A 17914-nucleotide genomic window follows, 5' to 3' on the forward strand; every position below is an offset into this window, starting at 1 on the left:
CCAGGATCAAAGCTAGGGGGGGCACACCAGCCACGCCCCCCAGCCACCCAATTGGCTAGCTGGCAATGACATGGCCAGGATCCCCCCCCCAGGAGGCATGGTCAACGTCCACACACCCCAGAGGAAAGGGGGCCATTTACAAGGCAGCACACGGAGCCACCCGCACTTGCACTCCTGCCTCACCCGCTCCTTTAATGGCAGCAGTGACTAAAACGAGGCAGCAGCTGTCTCCGTTGAAGGAAACCTGGACCTGGACCTGGGCTAACTTCAGCCCACACTCTTTCAAGTCACAGCAAGCACAGCACAGAAAGTGCTGCCCCACAATGCTCCACGGCACTTCATTTGCATGTATGCAAATGAGGTGCCGCAGAGTGGCACCCACTAAGGGTGTGACAAAAAGCTGGTTACTTCCAATAAAAACCCCACACAGCTGTTTTTACACTGGATTTTTATCCAGACAAATTTCTTTCTTTTTTCTGCCTGTCACCCTACAATCAAGAGGGTCATCCAGGCCATCTCTCTGTAATGCAGGGAATGTCAAAAAGGATCTTTTTATGTGAACCGCCTTGAGACCTCCAGGAATAGGACGATATATAAATTCAATAATGATGATGATGATGGTGATGATGATGATGATGATGATGGGAAGCAAATTCCCATTTTTTCTTGTGTATGTTCCAAGAAAACTGTTTGGATTCTTGACCTGAGAACAGTTAAGATGTGGAGCAAATTAATTTGCCTTGGGCTGAATGAATCTTGCTGCTTGCAGTTTGCAAAGCACATTTCTCGTGTACATTTTATCATGTACAGAAAGCTGGTGAGACATTGTCATGTCTCCTGTTTCACAACCTTGGGGCTGAAAAAAATAAAAGTGCAAAAAAGTTTGCTTTTCTGAAACTTTCTCTTCAACAACACTGTCTCTTTCACTTGGGGTCTTGGTGGACCACAAGCTTAACATGAGTCAGCAGTGTGATGCAGCAACAAAAAAGCTAAAGCTGTTCTAGGCTGCATCAACAGAAATATAGTGTCCAGATTAAGGGAAGTAATAGTTTTCTCCTGTGACTCAGGTACATTTGTAAAGATTAAGCTCCTTATATGCATTATAACACTATGACACCAGATGGCGCAGCGGAGTCCTATTTTTCGCCAAAGGAATTTGCCCGTATGAAGTTTACAATGCGTTTAAATGGGGAAGGACACCTGTAATAAAAATGAATGCATTGCCAAGAATGTTCTTTTTATTTCAATCAGTACGAATAGTCAGTGGAGCAGGACATTTCAGGCAATGGCAAAAACATATTTCTAAATTTATCTGGCAAGGAAAGAAGCCAAAGTTCAAATCCAAATTATTAACAGATGCTAAAGAAAGAGGCGGATACTCCCTGCCTGACTTGAGGTTATATGTTAGGCGTCCTGTCTTTGCTGGCTTAGGGAGTGGGCATTTTTTAAAAGATGTAAACATTTTAGACCTAGAGGGTCATGATAACAGATTTGGTTGGCATGCATATCTTTGATATGAAAAGACAAAAGGGCACAAACCACTTTATTAAACCACTTGCTAAGGAAATCAATTTATGCAGTATGGGAGAAATATGAAAAATTATTACAGCAAAAAACATGGTGGCTCCACCCACTAGAAGCGATATCCTTGAAAAAGCTAAATGCAGAAAATGAATGAGCAATTTATAAAAAGTTGTTAACAAAAGCAGAACAACAGATGAAAATGAAAATAATGATTGGTTACAGCATCACCAATTAAATGATATATTCAAAATGGATAAAAGAAATGGATTTAATAAGGAATTTCAATATTGGAAAAAGATTTACTGGAAAATAATGTAAAGTTACTTTCGAAAATGTATAGAATGGTGTACTAAAAATGAAGAAGTTAAATCAGTAATGATACAATGGGCAAGAGATATTGGGCACAATATACAATTCTCATCTTGGGAAATGTTATGGAGGGAATATTTAAAATTCACAGCATGCTATACATTGAAGGAAAACTACGGTATATGAAAATGATGTATCGCTGGTATCTAACACCTACTAAATTAGCAAAAATGTATAGAACTGCTACAAATATCTGTTGGAAATGATATATAATGAGTTGAAAAAATATGTTTAAAAGAACCTTTGTGGAAAAATCAGAAGGTACAGAAATACCAAAGGAGCAGAAAATACTATTTATTTATGTGATGACAGCGGCGCGGATATTTTTGGCTCAGAGAAGGAAAGAAGATGAAGTCCTTACCAGAGAAGAATGGCTGATAAAGATGATGGACTACGTCAAAATTGTGAAAGTGACAGGAAAGATTAGAAACCAAGAAGAATAACTTTAATAAGGAATGGGGGGAAATTATAAGTTCATTTGGAGAACACTGTAAACACTTAAAAACAACACTTGTAATGTAACAAGAACTATGGCAAGAATTGAATTTTAGGAAAAAATGGAGAACATTATATGATGCAGTTGAAAAAGATTAACAATGGAACACATGGACCCATGGAATCTCAGCTCAGGGAAGTCCAAGGATTCAGAGACTCCTATATGTTTATGATTATGACTATTATTTGAATGTAAATGTTAATTGTAAAATTGAATAATAATAATAAATACAACACGTTTATCTGAATTGCTTCTTTGATATGTCTAGATCCAGCCCTGCTCTGGAGGGTCGTACTCAAATCAATGGCTTCATGTTACAAAAAAATAAGATTCAGAAATAAACATATGGGAAAACCTTCTGACAGTAAGAGCGGTTTGACAGTGGAAGGTCTCCCTCGGGAGATTGTGTGCTCTCCTTCCCTGGGGGTATTTAAGCAGATGGTCATCTGTCATGCATGCTTTAGCTGAGATTCCTGCATTGCAGGGCATTGGACAGATGGCCTCAAGGTCCCCTCCAACTCTACAATTCTACAATTCACTGGGACCCAGGTGAATGCCATGACCTAGAACCAAATGTAGAGACCCACTGGGGTCAGCACAGCATGTAGGCAGTCCTGATTATACATTGCTTTCAAGAACCAGATTTACAAGGATTAAGAAGACCTGTAGCTGGCCCACACAACCAAATCAACATGGCAAATTAGAATCTGATCTATAATATGCAATACCAAAATGGAGGAGGTGCAATTAAAAAAATCAAATCAAAATCTCTTTCAAACATGGAAATTCCACCCCACAATCAAATAGTAACGATAGTTGTAATTAGTACAATCTCTGTTTCTCATTGAAACCTAATGAACCATGAGTCATGAACATATGTTATGGGCACAAGTCCAAATGCCAGGGATCATTGAGGGTTTTGAGGCACGATGGCATGCACTGGCTGAACACCAAGGAATGTGGGAGGTACTACCCGGGGAATTTCCAAGGGATGAAGGCTGAGAGCCCAGGGATTGGTGGTGAGTCAGGGAGAGTCTGTGGCAGAGAGAAGTCCAGAAGCAGAGGCAAAAGAAGGAGATGAGGGAGGCCAAGAGGCAGAGACAAGTCAGACTATTGAAGGAGACAGGGTGTCTCCCCCTCCTGCTGCAACAGGCTCCCCTGCAACAGGTCTCCCAGGACCAGAAGAGGTATGAAGAGGGAGGAGCAGAGAAGGGTGATTCAGTGGAGACTTAGATTGCTTGGAAAGGACCTGGGGAAGGAGGAGAAACAGTTGTAGCAAGGAGGAGACCTTCAGCCTCCACAACTGCCTCATGGGGGCAAGACCTACTGAACAGAGTTGCTGTGGCATGGCACAGGTGAGCAGGCCTTGCTCCTTCTAATATTCGAATTATTCTAATAATAGTTATCTTCTAGTCAAGAGTTATAATCATACCCTATGTGATTTATTGCTGGGTGACTCCCTGCACATAGCTAGAAAGGTCAGCCAGGCACTCATAAGGGCAGGCCTTGTATAGGCTATGTCTACCCATGTAAACCAGCTGAGACTTAAAGATGGTCTTAGAACCTACCAGACCTAGATGTTCTGTCTGATCTGCATCATTAAGGTCAATCAGCTTGATGAGTACCAGTGGCAAATGACATTATCACTGGTGGCCCCACACTTGAATGCTGCTTGACCCACTTTCTTGCAGTCCTTAAGCAGTCCCTAAAAACTTTTTTTATCCCACTAACCTTTTATCAGTTTCATTCCTTTTTCATTGTTTTATTTGATGCTGTTCTTATATTATGTTTGTTCACTTGGCGCTCTTGGAGGAAATTTATTTTTTAGAGCCATTTAAATTCCGCTTTAGGCCCAGGTTTTGGCACACAAACTGCTTGGGTCGCCCTGTATGATGATCTCTTTGGGGAGTGAGACAGTGGAAATGTATCTCTCTTAATTCTCTTTGACCACTCCTTGACTTTCTAGGTCAGCAAGTCTCCTTCCTCCACCTTTCCCCTCCAATGCAGGAAAAGGAAGAGCCTCTTGGCCTTATCCACCCCCGATTGTTGTCAACATTATTTATTTATTCATTCATTCATTCATTCATTCAATTTATATACCACCCTACACCCAATGGTCTCAGGGCAGTTTACATAACATATCAAATACATAAAATGAAAACAAAACCAACAACCCAATAAAAAAACCCGAAAAGAGCCAGCATTTTTAAAAAGGGTATAAGATGTAGATCAAGTCAGGCAAAGGCCTGGTTGAAAAGGAATGCTTTGCCTGGCGCCTAAAGGTGTATAGTGAACATGGGTGGAGAAGGTCCCTCAAAATATTTTATTGGGGGGATCCAATAGAAGTTGGCACCTACGCTTCTTACCCATTCTTTCCCTAAACTATTTTAATATTAGCAAACATTTCCTTCTGTTTTGAGACAGAAGCCTTGACAAATGAAGAAGATTCAAAATCTTGCTGCAAATCATGAATAAAAGAACTAATTTTTATACGGAATGAAATTATTCAGGGGTGTTTCTCTTCCACTTCCAAGCAGGCACCATGCATTTGGGTGAGTCCTCACTCTCCCAGATGAACCCCCTCCGAGAGAGAGAGAGAGAGAGAGAGAGAGAGAGATAATTTATACATACACACTTTGCTTTTCCTAAGGGTCTGGGTAAAAGTTGGATCCAGTACATATAGATCAGAAAGAAGAAGCAGGAAAGACTATTACTCTTTCAAATTACTCCTTTGGCTCTGTGCACTATTCAAGGGAGAACAGAGGTAATCCCCTCTCTTTGCACTGGAGAGGATTTTGGTGTGATCCAGCGGGGCTTTTCTCATATTTATTTTTTATTTTACAAATATTTGGTACAAAATTCTTTCGCAAATATTTGTGTCACGAAATCACTCTTAAGATAGCTTGAATTCTAATTATAATTCATATTAATGACACATCCTCTCATTTGTGTGACCCATATTAGAATGATTATAGTGTTTGATTGGATTACAAGACTTGCAATCACATTCCAAGGCTATTTGCATATGGTGTCACAACACTTGTTGTTTATTTGTTTTTAATAACTGAGCATATATAAAACAGAGAGTACTGCTGATGTCTCTGAGGAAAGCAAAAAGTCCTTAAAGAAAGAGAGTTGAACCTAACCAGGCAACCTATAGAGGATTAAGGAGAAAGAGACAGCAAGAAAAGGATGGAGATATGGGCACTTTTGTTTGCTCTGCTGGTGGTTCTTCTGATTCTGTACTTCATAAAACAGCTGTGGTCAAATAGGCAATATCCTCCTGGACCTCTTAAGCTTCCTCTCATTGGAGCCTTGTGGACGTTTGGATTGAAGCATCATGAAGATACTTTCATTAAGGTACTTATTTCTTAGTGATAATTCAGTCTAATTTCAGCAATTGTTTTATCTATTTTCCCCAACAATTAAGATAATTTAAGCTTGAAGAATAGCCTGAGTTAAAATGGTAAATGCCATAAGCCTCCTTCAGGGGTGTACCCACTGTGGGGCAGGGGGGCCGCTGCCCCTCCCTAGAGGCAGGGCTGGTCGGCACAGCTGCAGGCGAGAGTGGCGCTGCTGGCGGGGCTGGTGGGCAGAGGCAGAGGACAGCCCAGCGGAGCGCGAGTTCGGTGTTCCCGCCCGCCAAGCCGCACCCTCCAGCTTCCCGTCCCGCTCTCTGGTTCCCCGCCGCGCTTGGCCTTGCCGGAGGGTGCGACAGGGAGCTGGAGGGAGGGCGCGGCGCGGCGGGCGGGAACGCTTATGATCAGGGTTGAAGTTTCCCATCGCCCCTGCCCCTTTCCCTGCCTTCGTGCGAGGCTCCCGCTTCTCGTGTTGCAGCGGCGATGCCTCACACGGCCGACACGTTGAGATTGCCCGGCGGGCAGATGGATCAGTGGCTGGGCGAGATGTGGCTGAGGCGGAGCAGCTTGGGGGAGGGGGCAGGAAGTGAGTTCCAGCAGGGTCGCAGAATCTCTACCTCAAAAAGTAAGGGAAGACGTGAGGGACTAGCGCCCTGAGTTCCTTTTAGGTTCTCTCTCTTAACAGCAGTCCTTCCTCCTCCTCCTCCTCTCTCACACATGCTTGGTGGAGTTGGAAGCCAAAGCTGACCCCCAATTTTATATAGGAGCTGGTTTGCTGCAGAGAATGAAGAGGGCTCTCTGCACACGCTCGAAGGTCCCTTAAAAAAAATTATTTCCGCACGTGTTAAGTCAATCTCCCCTATTGAGAGAACGGTGACGCAGTTAATTTGCCTGAAGCCGGAAAAATTGACAGGAAGCTTTCAAGTTCCAAAAATTGGATTTAAAACCTTCTCCCTAAGGCAGGGTAAAGGGGAGAAGGGTTGAACTCAGCAAAATCCCTGTAAAAATATTCATTCTGGACTGGGGAAAGTTCCCCTAGAAGCTGGAGTCGGGTCCCTGGAGGGGACATCACAATAGGAAGGAATTTGTTTACCTCTTTGAGGTCGTGAATGGTCAGTATTGAAGAGAGCATAAAATATTTGGGTGTGAAAAACAAGTTTGATAATGCTATTTTCATAAATGTACATAAGAGTTTCAAGGTATGAAAAAGAATTTAAAATGTGAGTTTGCAATCAGTTTGGACATAATTTCTGTTGTTGAAGTTTGGAAATATGAACTACGCCATTTCCTGCCTTGCAATCTGTGCTGTTCCCATGAAACCTGAGATGAGCAAGATGTCAGTAGACATAATATCATCTGACTTCACAGACTTTCAAGAGGAACTCCTGAGATTGCTTTTGGATTTAAAAAGTGATGTGCACCAGAACACTATACATATTGGAAAAATAAACTAGAACTGTGTGGAAACCAAAAAAGGACTAATTTTAATAGAGATTTCAGAAAAAAAAGATGAACAACCAACAGTCCTGGACCAACCAATTGAACCTAAAGAAGAAGAGGAAGGAGCATGGAACATTGTTCCCTCAGTGAGGGGGGGGACAACAAGACCCATGCTTGATTCAAAGGTTTTTCAAAGACGAACCAGTGTGGAATAATACCCCCACCCCCAGTGATAGAGGGATGGCAGGATCCACACTGGGATCAGAATTCAAGGGGATTAAAAATTGTAAAAGCACTGAAAAGTGGAAACGTAGTTGGGTGGCATTGTGTAACAGCTAGAGAAGTGGGGAGGCAGCAGTGGATGAAGAAGGAAGAATGGTGGATAAGGCGTGACAGAGTGGGAGTGGGGTGAGAAGTAATAATGGATGTTATTTTTTGACTGATTAAGATGGTCCGAAACTGGAACGGCTTATGGAGCTGGCTGATTCATCTGGGAGACCCTGAGTCGGGGGGGGGGGTGAATTAGATTTAACTGTTTAAATGTTACAGTCATACCTCGGTTTAAGTATGCTTCAGTCATACCTTGGTTTAAGTATGTTGGAAACTCATCTTAGGCATGCCAAGGGTGAGGACAGGGTAAACTACTTAGATGCAGAAATGGGAGTGTGCAACAAGGAGAAAGAGGAAGGCCTGAAGCATCTAATAGGCAGGAAACTTGATTGAAGTCTGGGTGAGCCCCAGCTGGCAAACCAGTTAGACTAAAAAACCAGTTTGGTGTAGTGATCAGATGAAGCATCAAAGAGTGCGTTTCCATGGTGAAAGCGCCGCTGGAAGAGTTTTAAAGCCCCGACCCATGTCTAGAAAGTGCAGTGTGGATGAGCCCTCAACCATGAAAGATCACTGGGTGACTTTAGGGCAGACACGTTCAGCATAACCTACTGTGCAAGTTTGTTGTGAGAGTAGGGTTGGAGGAGAAATTTGATTCAAATTAATGCAAATTTAGAAATAATTTAAATACAATACATCTCACTCTCCTGAAGACACCTGTACTCTGTGGCATGTGTGCCTGTTTAGTCTGCTGTCAGGTACTAGTTGCTGATGAGCAACTTCAGGTCCCTTCCCTCAGGTTATCTTTACAGTCATACTTCGGTTTAAGTACGCCTTGGTTTGAGTACTTTCAGTTTAAGTACTCCACGGACCCGTCTGGAACGGATTAATCCACTTTCCATTACTTTCAGTGGGAAAGTTTGCTTCAGGTTAAGTACGCTTCAGGTTAAGTATGAACTTCCAGAACCAACTGTGTACTTAAACTGAGGTACCACTGTACTAGGTTAGTAGAAGTAATATTTGAATTTATGGAGAATTTTTGGGAATTAATTCTAGGCCAAGGGGCGAATAAGAAGATAGATGGTTGGAAAAATAAAGTTAGATTTGGATTAATTGGCATATTTTAGGTTTAGAATAAAAATAATTGAGAGATAATGATAAAAATGTGTGAAATGATATAAGATATATTATGAAAATTGCTTAATTTGGATTTAAATATGGACCCAGTGTGGGGGGAATCGAGGAAGTCTACAATGTTAAGTAAAAAATGTTAGAATTGATATGTTTTTCTTTTTTCTCTTTTCTTTTGTTTTCTATGTATTATTTTTGCTTTTTGTGATTTTGTGTATTTTGTAGCATTTGAAAACGAATAAATATTATTTGAAAAAAAGTTGAAAATACGCATTAAAAATTACTGATCAAAAATATTTATTGTATACTGTTAAACTGAGGAATGAGGAGAGAACACCTTCAAAGGAAGAATGGTTTATGAAAATCTTGGAATATGCAGAGATGGCAAAAACTGAAAAAAGATACAAATTTAGAATCTTTTAAAGAGGACTGGAAACCCTTTCCACTCTATATAAAAAGTTATTTCCCATATGCAAAGACCATGGCGGGGTTTGAAATGTAAGAAAACAGCAGAATATATTCAAAAACATGTTAGAGAGGATGAAATTAGGTAAGATTGAACTTAGAATGCAAGTTATAAACATTGATGTTGGGTGAGTGGGAAGTCACTTGTTTTGTTGAATTGGAATAGAATTGTTAAGTAACAAATGTAACATTCTATATGGAAAAAAAGAATAAAATATTATTCCAAAAAAAAAAAAAAAGACTGACCACATAGGTCCTCAGCATTCATTCATGGCAGCCTCTCATAGGTACTAACCTGCATGTGGTATTTAATTTCTTAAGCCTGGTGTCAGCGATGTTCCTTCACTGACAGGGAATGAGAATGCAGGCATAGAGAGCCATTACACCTGGGGAAGTTTTCATCTTGTTTACTCAAACTAGAAGCACCTCTAAAAACAATTTAAAGACTAATATACCAAATTCCTCTTAATGAATCTCTGCAGTAAACTAGGGTTGCCATATTTTTGGAAACCACCAAAATTGTTGAGTTTTTCCCATCACGTTGCCATACATCTGGGTGTTTCCTGATGTATGGCAAGCCTAGAGCAAATGCTAATCTCCAGGAAATACTCTCACCAAGATTACAAGGCCAGGGCTGTGAAATCAGCTCCAAAGAGTCATTTAGAAAGCACCAACTGCATCTGTGAAAACTCTTCAAAAAATATAAATTAATTAACCATCAGATATGAACGTATTACCTTTTAAAACATTGGAATTGGTAATAATCTCTAGCCCAGACATGTATTGTCTTAATTCTTTACCATATATTTGTATGGTGGTGATGCTCCTGTTGTGATTCACCGTGGGTCTGAAACCTGACCCAGTGCTCTAGCCCAGCCTATGGCAGCCTGGTACCCTCCAGATGTTTTCAACTATGATGCCCATCTGCCCAAACAACCATTGTCAGTAGTCAACAATGGTGGGAGTTGCAGTTTGAAAGCATCTTGTGGATTACAGTTTCCACATGTTGTTGTTTAGTCGTTTAGTCGTGTCCGACTCTTCGTGACCCCATAGACCATAGCACGCCAGGCACTCCTGTCTTGCACTGCCTCCCGCAGTTTGGTCAAACTCATGTTCGTAGCTTCGAGAGTTTCCACATCCCTGCACACAAAATAATTGTGGCAAGATCATTTTCTGGCAATGACTTGTGCGTCTACTTTTCTGTCTTCGGAGGGCTGGTCACCATGAAGTGCCTCTGCTGTGCTGATCCTAGACAGGGGCAACATGGACAGAAGGGAGTAAAACAAATGGGTTGGAATTATGGGAACGAAGGAGGGAGGGAGGGAGGGAAAAAGATGGCAGCAAGAGAACTGCACATAGTGAGAAGCTCCAGAGACGGAGACTGAAGCTCTCGTATTAAGCTGAAATATCCAACTGCATTTTTGAACACATCATTTCTCTCCTCTCTTTTGACCCAAATGATAGCTGGGAAAGCAATATGGAAATATTTTCACCCTATGGATAGGACATCTACCCATTGTAATACTGTCTGGATTCCAAGCAGTGAAAGAAACACTCACTGACTACTCCGAAGAATTAGATGAGCGACCACAGACTCCTTTCCTTAGGACTATGATAAAAGGAAAGGGTAAGTAGTGAAGTATAATTTATACTGGTATTTTCCCAAGAGAAAACATTTAAAGGGCTGACCAGAAAAATGGTTCTCTTGCACTCAACAGAAAATGGGTTACTAAGGAGTGAACAACTAGGGGCTGAGGTCCCTTCAGCGGCCCCTAAAATATTTGAGGGGCCCACCAGGCTCCCTCTAAGTTCATGGCAATAGCCATTCTAATGGTGGGCATGATGCAAGGTGGGGCTCACTTGCTCCCTTCCCCATATTTTATTCAAGTTGGCACCCCTGATGGATGGCAACTGGCAAGTGCTTTGTGGATGTAGCAATTGTGGTTAGATTCAACTGCAGGTGGAAGTTTGTTGCCTGTTGCAATTGTAATGCATTTTCTATCCTGGCCCTCAGTACTGGATGAAGAGCTCGAACTCTGAATTCTTTCTGCTGAAGGCTTTGACTGGTACCTTGGCAAGGCACAGGTTACAAGGACTAGCAATTCCATAAGGGGCAAAGATACACAGCTAAATACCAGATGACACTCAGGGTCCCTTGTAACTCTGCAGTTCTATTATTCTTTTATTCTGTTGCTCTATCTATAGCATCTGAATCTGGAGAGCCCATTGCCACGGTCCTGCATGAACCTGTACAGCACCACTGGATGTTTCACGATCGATTGATGCTGCACCAATGACACTTTGTATCCGCAGCTGCAGATTCCTTCAGGCTGCCAGCTGGATACATGCACTTTATTCAGATAACACAGACCAGGATAGGTTTTAAATAACAAGTGTGTTTTATTTGTTGGTACAGAAGCGTGTGGTTACTGAAAGCATAAAGTCATACATAAACTTATAACTATTACCCTATACCTGCTAAATTAATTACCGGCCTATACCTCTAATTAAACCACGTCACCAGTTTCACCTCAAACTCCTATCCTGTGTTCCTTTCCCCCAATAATCCACCTAGCTCTCTGACGCTCACTGACACCTCCAACCCCAACTGCAACTCAACTCCACTCAACTCAACTGCACTCAACTGCCCTAACTGCCACTGGGAAGGGTTTTTTATACTCTGCCAGCACCTGCCCCTGAGGGTTCTAAGGTTCCAAACTTAACCCCTTACTTGCTCAACCTTCTTCCTAAATAGGTTCGCCACATATACCTCCCACCATTTTAAATTTGTAACAGGGCATTGCTAGTTTTAAGTAACCCCCTGTTACAAATAGCCTAATAAGATTTAACACAGCCAACTATAGTTCTATAATCTAGGACTCTTACCTTTGCTCTCTACATTTTCCAACATAAACATTGACATTTAAATTATATTACTCTTACCTTTAAGGTTCAAACATATAACACAACTGTGTCAGCATCAGTAAAAGTACATACACTTTTGAAACATTTATCTACATGTAATAGCATATAAATCAATTGACATGCAATATCATCATGGTTGTAAATGGTGTGTTGATCAGTTCGAGATCTTTGTTTTCAAAATACCGTACTTAATGTCCACGATGTTCAAAAGTCTTTGGATGCTGTCAGTGTCAATTCAAAGTCTCTTGGTTTCCTTTTGAATTGTGGAATGCTCTCTCTTGGTGCAACGACTGACTTGGATACTTTTCAACTGTCAGGTGTCCTCGATTTCGCTGTAGACTTTCTCTGGATTCAGACGATGTAAACAGGCTTGCTTAAACTTCTCTACAAACGTTTGTCTATTGGTGTCATCTCGTCTTATGTCTCTATGTACTTGGATGCACGAAGCAGCTTGCTCTCGCTGTTAATCCTAATTCTTTTTTGACTGACATCACCCTCAAATGTATAGACGAGTGGTAAACCTTTCCGTTTGCCTCTAGGTTTTAGAATTTTTGTAACGCAAACAACTGGCGTTTCTGGTGTCGTTTTACTTTGAGAGTTCATACTATTGGCGATTTTGACTGTTTTTGCCTTCTCTGGATTTATGGCTAGACTGATGGCTTCACACTTTCTACCTCCTTTAGTCGTGTCCGACTCTTCGTGACCCCATGGACCATAGCACGCCAGGCACTCCTGTCTTGCACTGCCTCCCGCAGTTTGGTCAAACTCATGTTCGTAGCATCGAGAACACTGTCCAACCATCTCGTCCTCTGTCGTCCCCTTCTCCTAGTGCCCTCAATCTTTCCCAACATCAGGGTCTTTTCCAAGGATTCTTCTCTTCTCATGAGGTGGCCAAAGTATTGGAGCCTCAGCTTCACGATCTGTCCTTCCAGGGAGCACTCAGGGCTGATTTCCTTAAGAATGGATAGGTTTGATCTTCTTGCAGTCCATGGGACTCTCAAGAGTCTCCTCCAGCACCATAATTCAAAAGCATCAGTTCTTCGGCGATCTATATCTATAAATGTAAAAGGTCCATGTTTGTGTGTCATGACCTTTCTCCAAAACCGCTTGACCGATTGAGTTCAAATTTGGACACAATGTTCCAGTCCAATATATGAGTGTTTGCATAAACTTAGATTACACAGATGTGACACCTGTTACAAGTGAAAACATGAATTTGTGGGGGGGAATTAGCTCCCTCCAGGTGACGGCAAAGGAACAGATGCCATTTCTGGAGTGCTGCCACACCCCCACAAACCCTCCTCCTACCTCACCAGACCAGCCCCATCCTCACCGCTGACGCCACCTCCACAGCCAGGCTCCACACACCAGGTCCCCAAACTGCCTCAGCTGTGACCAACCACAGCATGAGAGGCAGGCAGGTCAGACCCTGCCACCACCGACGCCTATGCCGCCTCGACAACCATGCCGGGCCTAGAGACCAGGCCGCTCCTCCAGATCCACACCAGGCCTGAAACCACCTCACCCACCCCCGACGATGGCACCAGAGACAGGCAGGCTGGATCCTGCCGCCACCGATGCCCACACCACCTCCACACCCAGGCCAGGACTCCAGATCCAGGCTGGGCCTCGAGAACCAGTCGGACCCTCCACACCCAGGCCACATCCTGAAGCCACCTCCCTCCCGAACATAACCTGCAGGTACCCCCCCTACCCCCCTCGCCCACCGAGATCCACCGGGGGACCCTCACAGAGCCTCCCCAAACTATGAATACTTTATGGGGGGGAACAAACAGGGATCGGGGTTGGGTCACATCCTCTCCCTGTCCTGGGAAACGGGACCCCAGACTAAGCCACTGCAATGTGTGGCCGGGTACAGCTAGTTGTAATAATAATTACAGTGAAACCTCATATCTTGAACGCCTCCATTTTGGAATGTTTCAGCTCCTGAAGGCCAAAAAATCAGGAAGTAAATGCTCTGTTTTTTTAAAAAAAAATGGAAGCAAACATCCGACACAGCCTCCACTTGAGTGCAGGAAGCTCCTGCAACCAATCGGACGCTGTGCCTCAGTTGAACAGATTATGTTCGACAACCAAGATTTGATAACAACAACAACAACAACAACAACAACAACAACAACAACAACAACACCACCATTGTATTGGCCCGAATATAAACCACACCCACAAATAGTCCACACCATTAAAATTCCGGGGGGGGGGGGAGATGATACCCGAATATAAGCCGCTCCCTTAAAATTAGATTAAAGGCTGAAAATCACTGTGGTTGGTAGAATTGTAACTCCGAGCCAATTTAAGTCTTTGATCTTGCAAACCCGCAAAAGTTACCGTACAATCGCTAAAATTGCAAATTGCTATTCAATTGCTACAATTCCGCAGGCATTCAGACGGGTAAATGGCAAATGAAGTTTGCAAATTCGGCAATAAAACATTTTTTTGTTCCCTTTTACCATACATCTGTTTCAGCAGCAATATCCTAAAAGCAATTTTTTTTGTAAGCTCATGAATTTAAGCCGCACTTTAAATTTTCATGGTTGGAATTTGGAGGGGGGGAGTGTGGCTTATATCCAGGCCAATATGGTAATTGGTAATTACATTTATTGTGGTGATGGGTTTCAAGAGTAACTCTTACTGGCTTGATATCAACCGGGGGGGGGGCAGAAGACAGGTGCAGGATTTGGAAAGTAATGGGAGGCCAGTTTCAGGGACGTTCCCTTTCTGACAAATAGAGAGGAATCAGAAGGGGGCGGGGATAAGAGCCAGAACTGACAAACTAGAGAGCAGCAGGAATCTGACTCCTTTACACAGTGAGAGTGAGATAGGCTTACCTTGCTCAGGAATGCAGCCTAGCAATTCTGAACGTAAAAGAGAGCCGAAAGAACAGGATGCCGATTGCGCCATGTACAAGTATTTAAGTACATGTAGGAGGATTATATGGAGCCGCTAAGATGTAGTGGTATTCAAGGATAATTCTGTTTAGGGGTAGACATACAGTGGTACCTCAGTTTATGAACACAATTGGTTCCGGAAGTCTGTTCATAAACTTAAGCATTCATAAACTGAAGCGAATTTTCCCATTGAAAGTAATGGAAAGTGGATTAATCCGTTCCAGATGGGTCCGCGGCGTTCGTAAACCGAAAATTCATAAACCGAGGTTCCACTGTAATGAAATTGTCTGACATAACTAACTTAGGTTCATTCGTTCCAATGAATGTACTGTGAGCATGATCTTACTTGAATACAACCCAAAGATCCCAAATTTTTGTTGTAGGACTTGCTGCTTCTGTCACTCCTGTGATTGAATCACAATAGGCTGAGAATTCCCCAAGTGGCTCAGGATGTCTATTCCTCATCAGCAGAAGTGTGTAGAAACCTTTTTGAAATTATGATTTAATCACAGACATGCATTACAACTCAATTGCCAGTAATTAAAATAATTATATCAGCACCAATCATTCTGTGTAACTTCAAAGAGCAAGAAGGCATGGCAGGAATCTTGAGGAGCAAGTGCAGAATGTTAATGAGAGAAAAAGCAGTGACTCCTTTCCCAGTTGGATTTTCCCACTGGATATCTGTTTCATTCAGAGTGGCTAGTCCTCATGCCCTCAAATGACACATTAGTTTGGGTGTATGAAGAAATGGGTTCAGCACATGTGAAGATCTGGTTGATTATGATATCTCTAAGAAGCACAATACACTGCTTCTCTTGGCAAGCTCTTCCAAAATGTTTTGGGCATGGACTCATGTAGCAATCATAACAGGTGAACATATTTGCAATCACAGATATAGTGGGCAGATACCATCATCATTATAAATTGTGAATTGTTTTTTGCATGTATGTCTCAAGGAAACATAGAGAGATATAAAAATAGTAAAAATGTCTTCCTTTTGGGGGGTGGAAGGTAGAATGAGTGGGTGCTTGTCATTTTCTGAATGCTGTTCCAAAGATCAGGGACAGTAACTCTGAAAGCCAAGATGTGAGTTACTGTGGGGCTGGCTTTTCCAACAATTCCCATCACTAACTCCACAGTTTATTACTGGTGCTAAGGGCACCTCCAGAAAACTTTTTATTGCACTTTCATAATGATTTGTGCTCATAATACGTTCAAGGTGGTTATATCCCACACCATTTTCAATACTATTTACACCTGAAAAGATTTTGAGGTGGTCATACAGTTTCATTTCCATTCTGTCACATCCTTTAACTTTCTGCTGAAAACTACAAATGCGTAAAGTTATTTTTCTCCCACTTTCGTTGCAATATATTTAGTTTCCCCAGACAGCAATAATGCGGGAGTGTTCAGGAAGCATTGCAGAAGAACTAACAAATCCACCATTGACGCACTATGGTCTTATGAAGAATATGGTGCAGAATTCACCCTCAGTAAAAAAAAAAAAACCTGTCTGGCGGAACCAGTAGAAGTAGTAACTGGTTGACATCACACATTATATTCTTAAAAACTGCGAAAAAAATGGCTGAATTGGGTTTGTTTGTTGAAACTTTTCAGCATGTGAACTAATCAAATAAATAAATAACACAGGGGGAAAGAGAAAAGAGAGAGAGAAATGCAGAGCCCTCTCTCAAAGGTAGGTCTTAACTCTTGTCTCACACAGAAGGGAGTGGACCCTTTCTTCCCTTTCTCTCCCTAGTCTCCCACCCTGGGAGATCTTTCCTTCTCTGCCTCTCACACAGGGCAGCTATCACCTTCATGTGTGTACCCTCATTAACCCAGGACAGAGGACATCACATAACAAAACAGAAGTAAGCAAAACAAAACAAAAGCAGAAGCAAAATAGATAAAAGAAGACAATAATAATAATAATTAAAACGTGAACAGTGAAAGAGAGAAAGAAATAAAGACAACTTCTGATTATTCTTCTGTAAATTATATATATTCAAAACATTTTAAGTGTTCATTCCAGTATGATATCCAACTGTATTCCAGGATAATATCCAGCCTGTTCCTTGTTCTGCTAGGTGATTTTTTGCCCACCTTCAGCCCCAGACATCGATAAGTGTCAAGAATAGTCCTCTTCCAATCCTGTATGATGACTTTATCTCCCCCCCCAAAAAAAAATTTCAACCATTCCATGTTTAAAAACAATAACTCCTTCATTTTTATTTAAAAAGGAAACTCTCCTCTGAAGTCATTTATTTTAAAAGAATTCATAGTTATTTACTTGTATATTCATTACTTTAAACGCCCAGTTTTATATCTTGTGATCCCATTTCCTGTAGGGAAATTTAGCAAGAGAAAAAGAAAAGAATTTCCATTTCCACCACTTCCATTCTTTTCCCAATAGCATCACCAGAAGCTTAATAGATTTTTCCTCTAAATTCCCTCCAATTTGTACCCAGAATCCTTTCTGAATCATCTTGTAATTCTTTGCTTTAGAGAGACTCAGTAGCTCTTGCATGCAAGGGGAATGAACTTCAGTAAACATTGTTAGTTCTGAGAAGGCAACTTTTCACGCTGATTTCTGTAAGTAATAATTTCTCCTTGATTTTCCATAGGTATTTTATTTTCAAATGGTCACAGCTGGAGGCAACAAAGACAGTTTGGTGTAGTTACCATGAGGAAGCTGGGGCTGGGGAAGAAAGGCATGGAGCACCAAATAGCAGAGGAGGCTCATCAGCTCGTGGAGGTTTTTGCACGTTCAAAGGGTATGTGATGATGGGTGATGGTGCTGAGCTGGCAAATGGAGATATATTTGTGTACTACCTCTGTCCATTTTAGAAAGGTATGTGATATGCTTTTCTTGGTTCCTAATGGAGATCGCAGCAGTTTCTCTTCGCTACCATGAAATCCCACTCTCAGTATGAACAGGAGGAGCTGAACTAACATTAGTATAACTT

The 17914-nt window shown here is 41.9% G+C and overlaps 1 protein-coding gene across 1 annotated transcript in view; it reads left to right on the top strand.

Annotated features, from left to right (window-relative positions):
* LOC118078446 (cytochrome P450 2J6) overlaps window positions 1-17914 on the top strand; it is a 71934-nt gene that overhangs the window by 38888 nt on the left and 15132 nt on the right. The window contains exons 10-12 of the mRNA XM_060274309.1: window positions 5648-5749; window positions 10576-10738; window positions 17573-17722. Of these exons, the coding sequence (XP_060130292.1) occupies window positions 5648-5749; window positions 10576-10738; window positions 17573-17722 (415 nt within the window). The remainder of the gene's footprint in view (window positions 1-5647; window positions 5750-10575; window positions 10739-17572; window positions 17723-17914) is intronic.

The sequence above is a fragment of the Zootoca vivipara genome, chromosome 5, assembly GCF_963506605.1.
Source record: "Zootoca vivipara chromosome 5, rZooViv1.1, whole genome shotgun sequence".
In the NCBI taxonomy this organism is placed as follows: domain Eukaryota; kingdom Metazoa; phylum Chordata; class Lepidosauria; order Squamata; family Lacertidae; genus Zootoca; species Zootoca vivipara.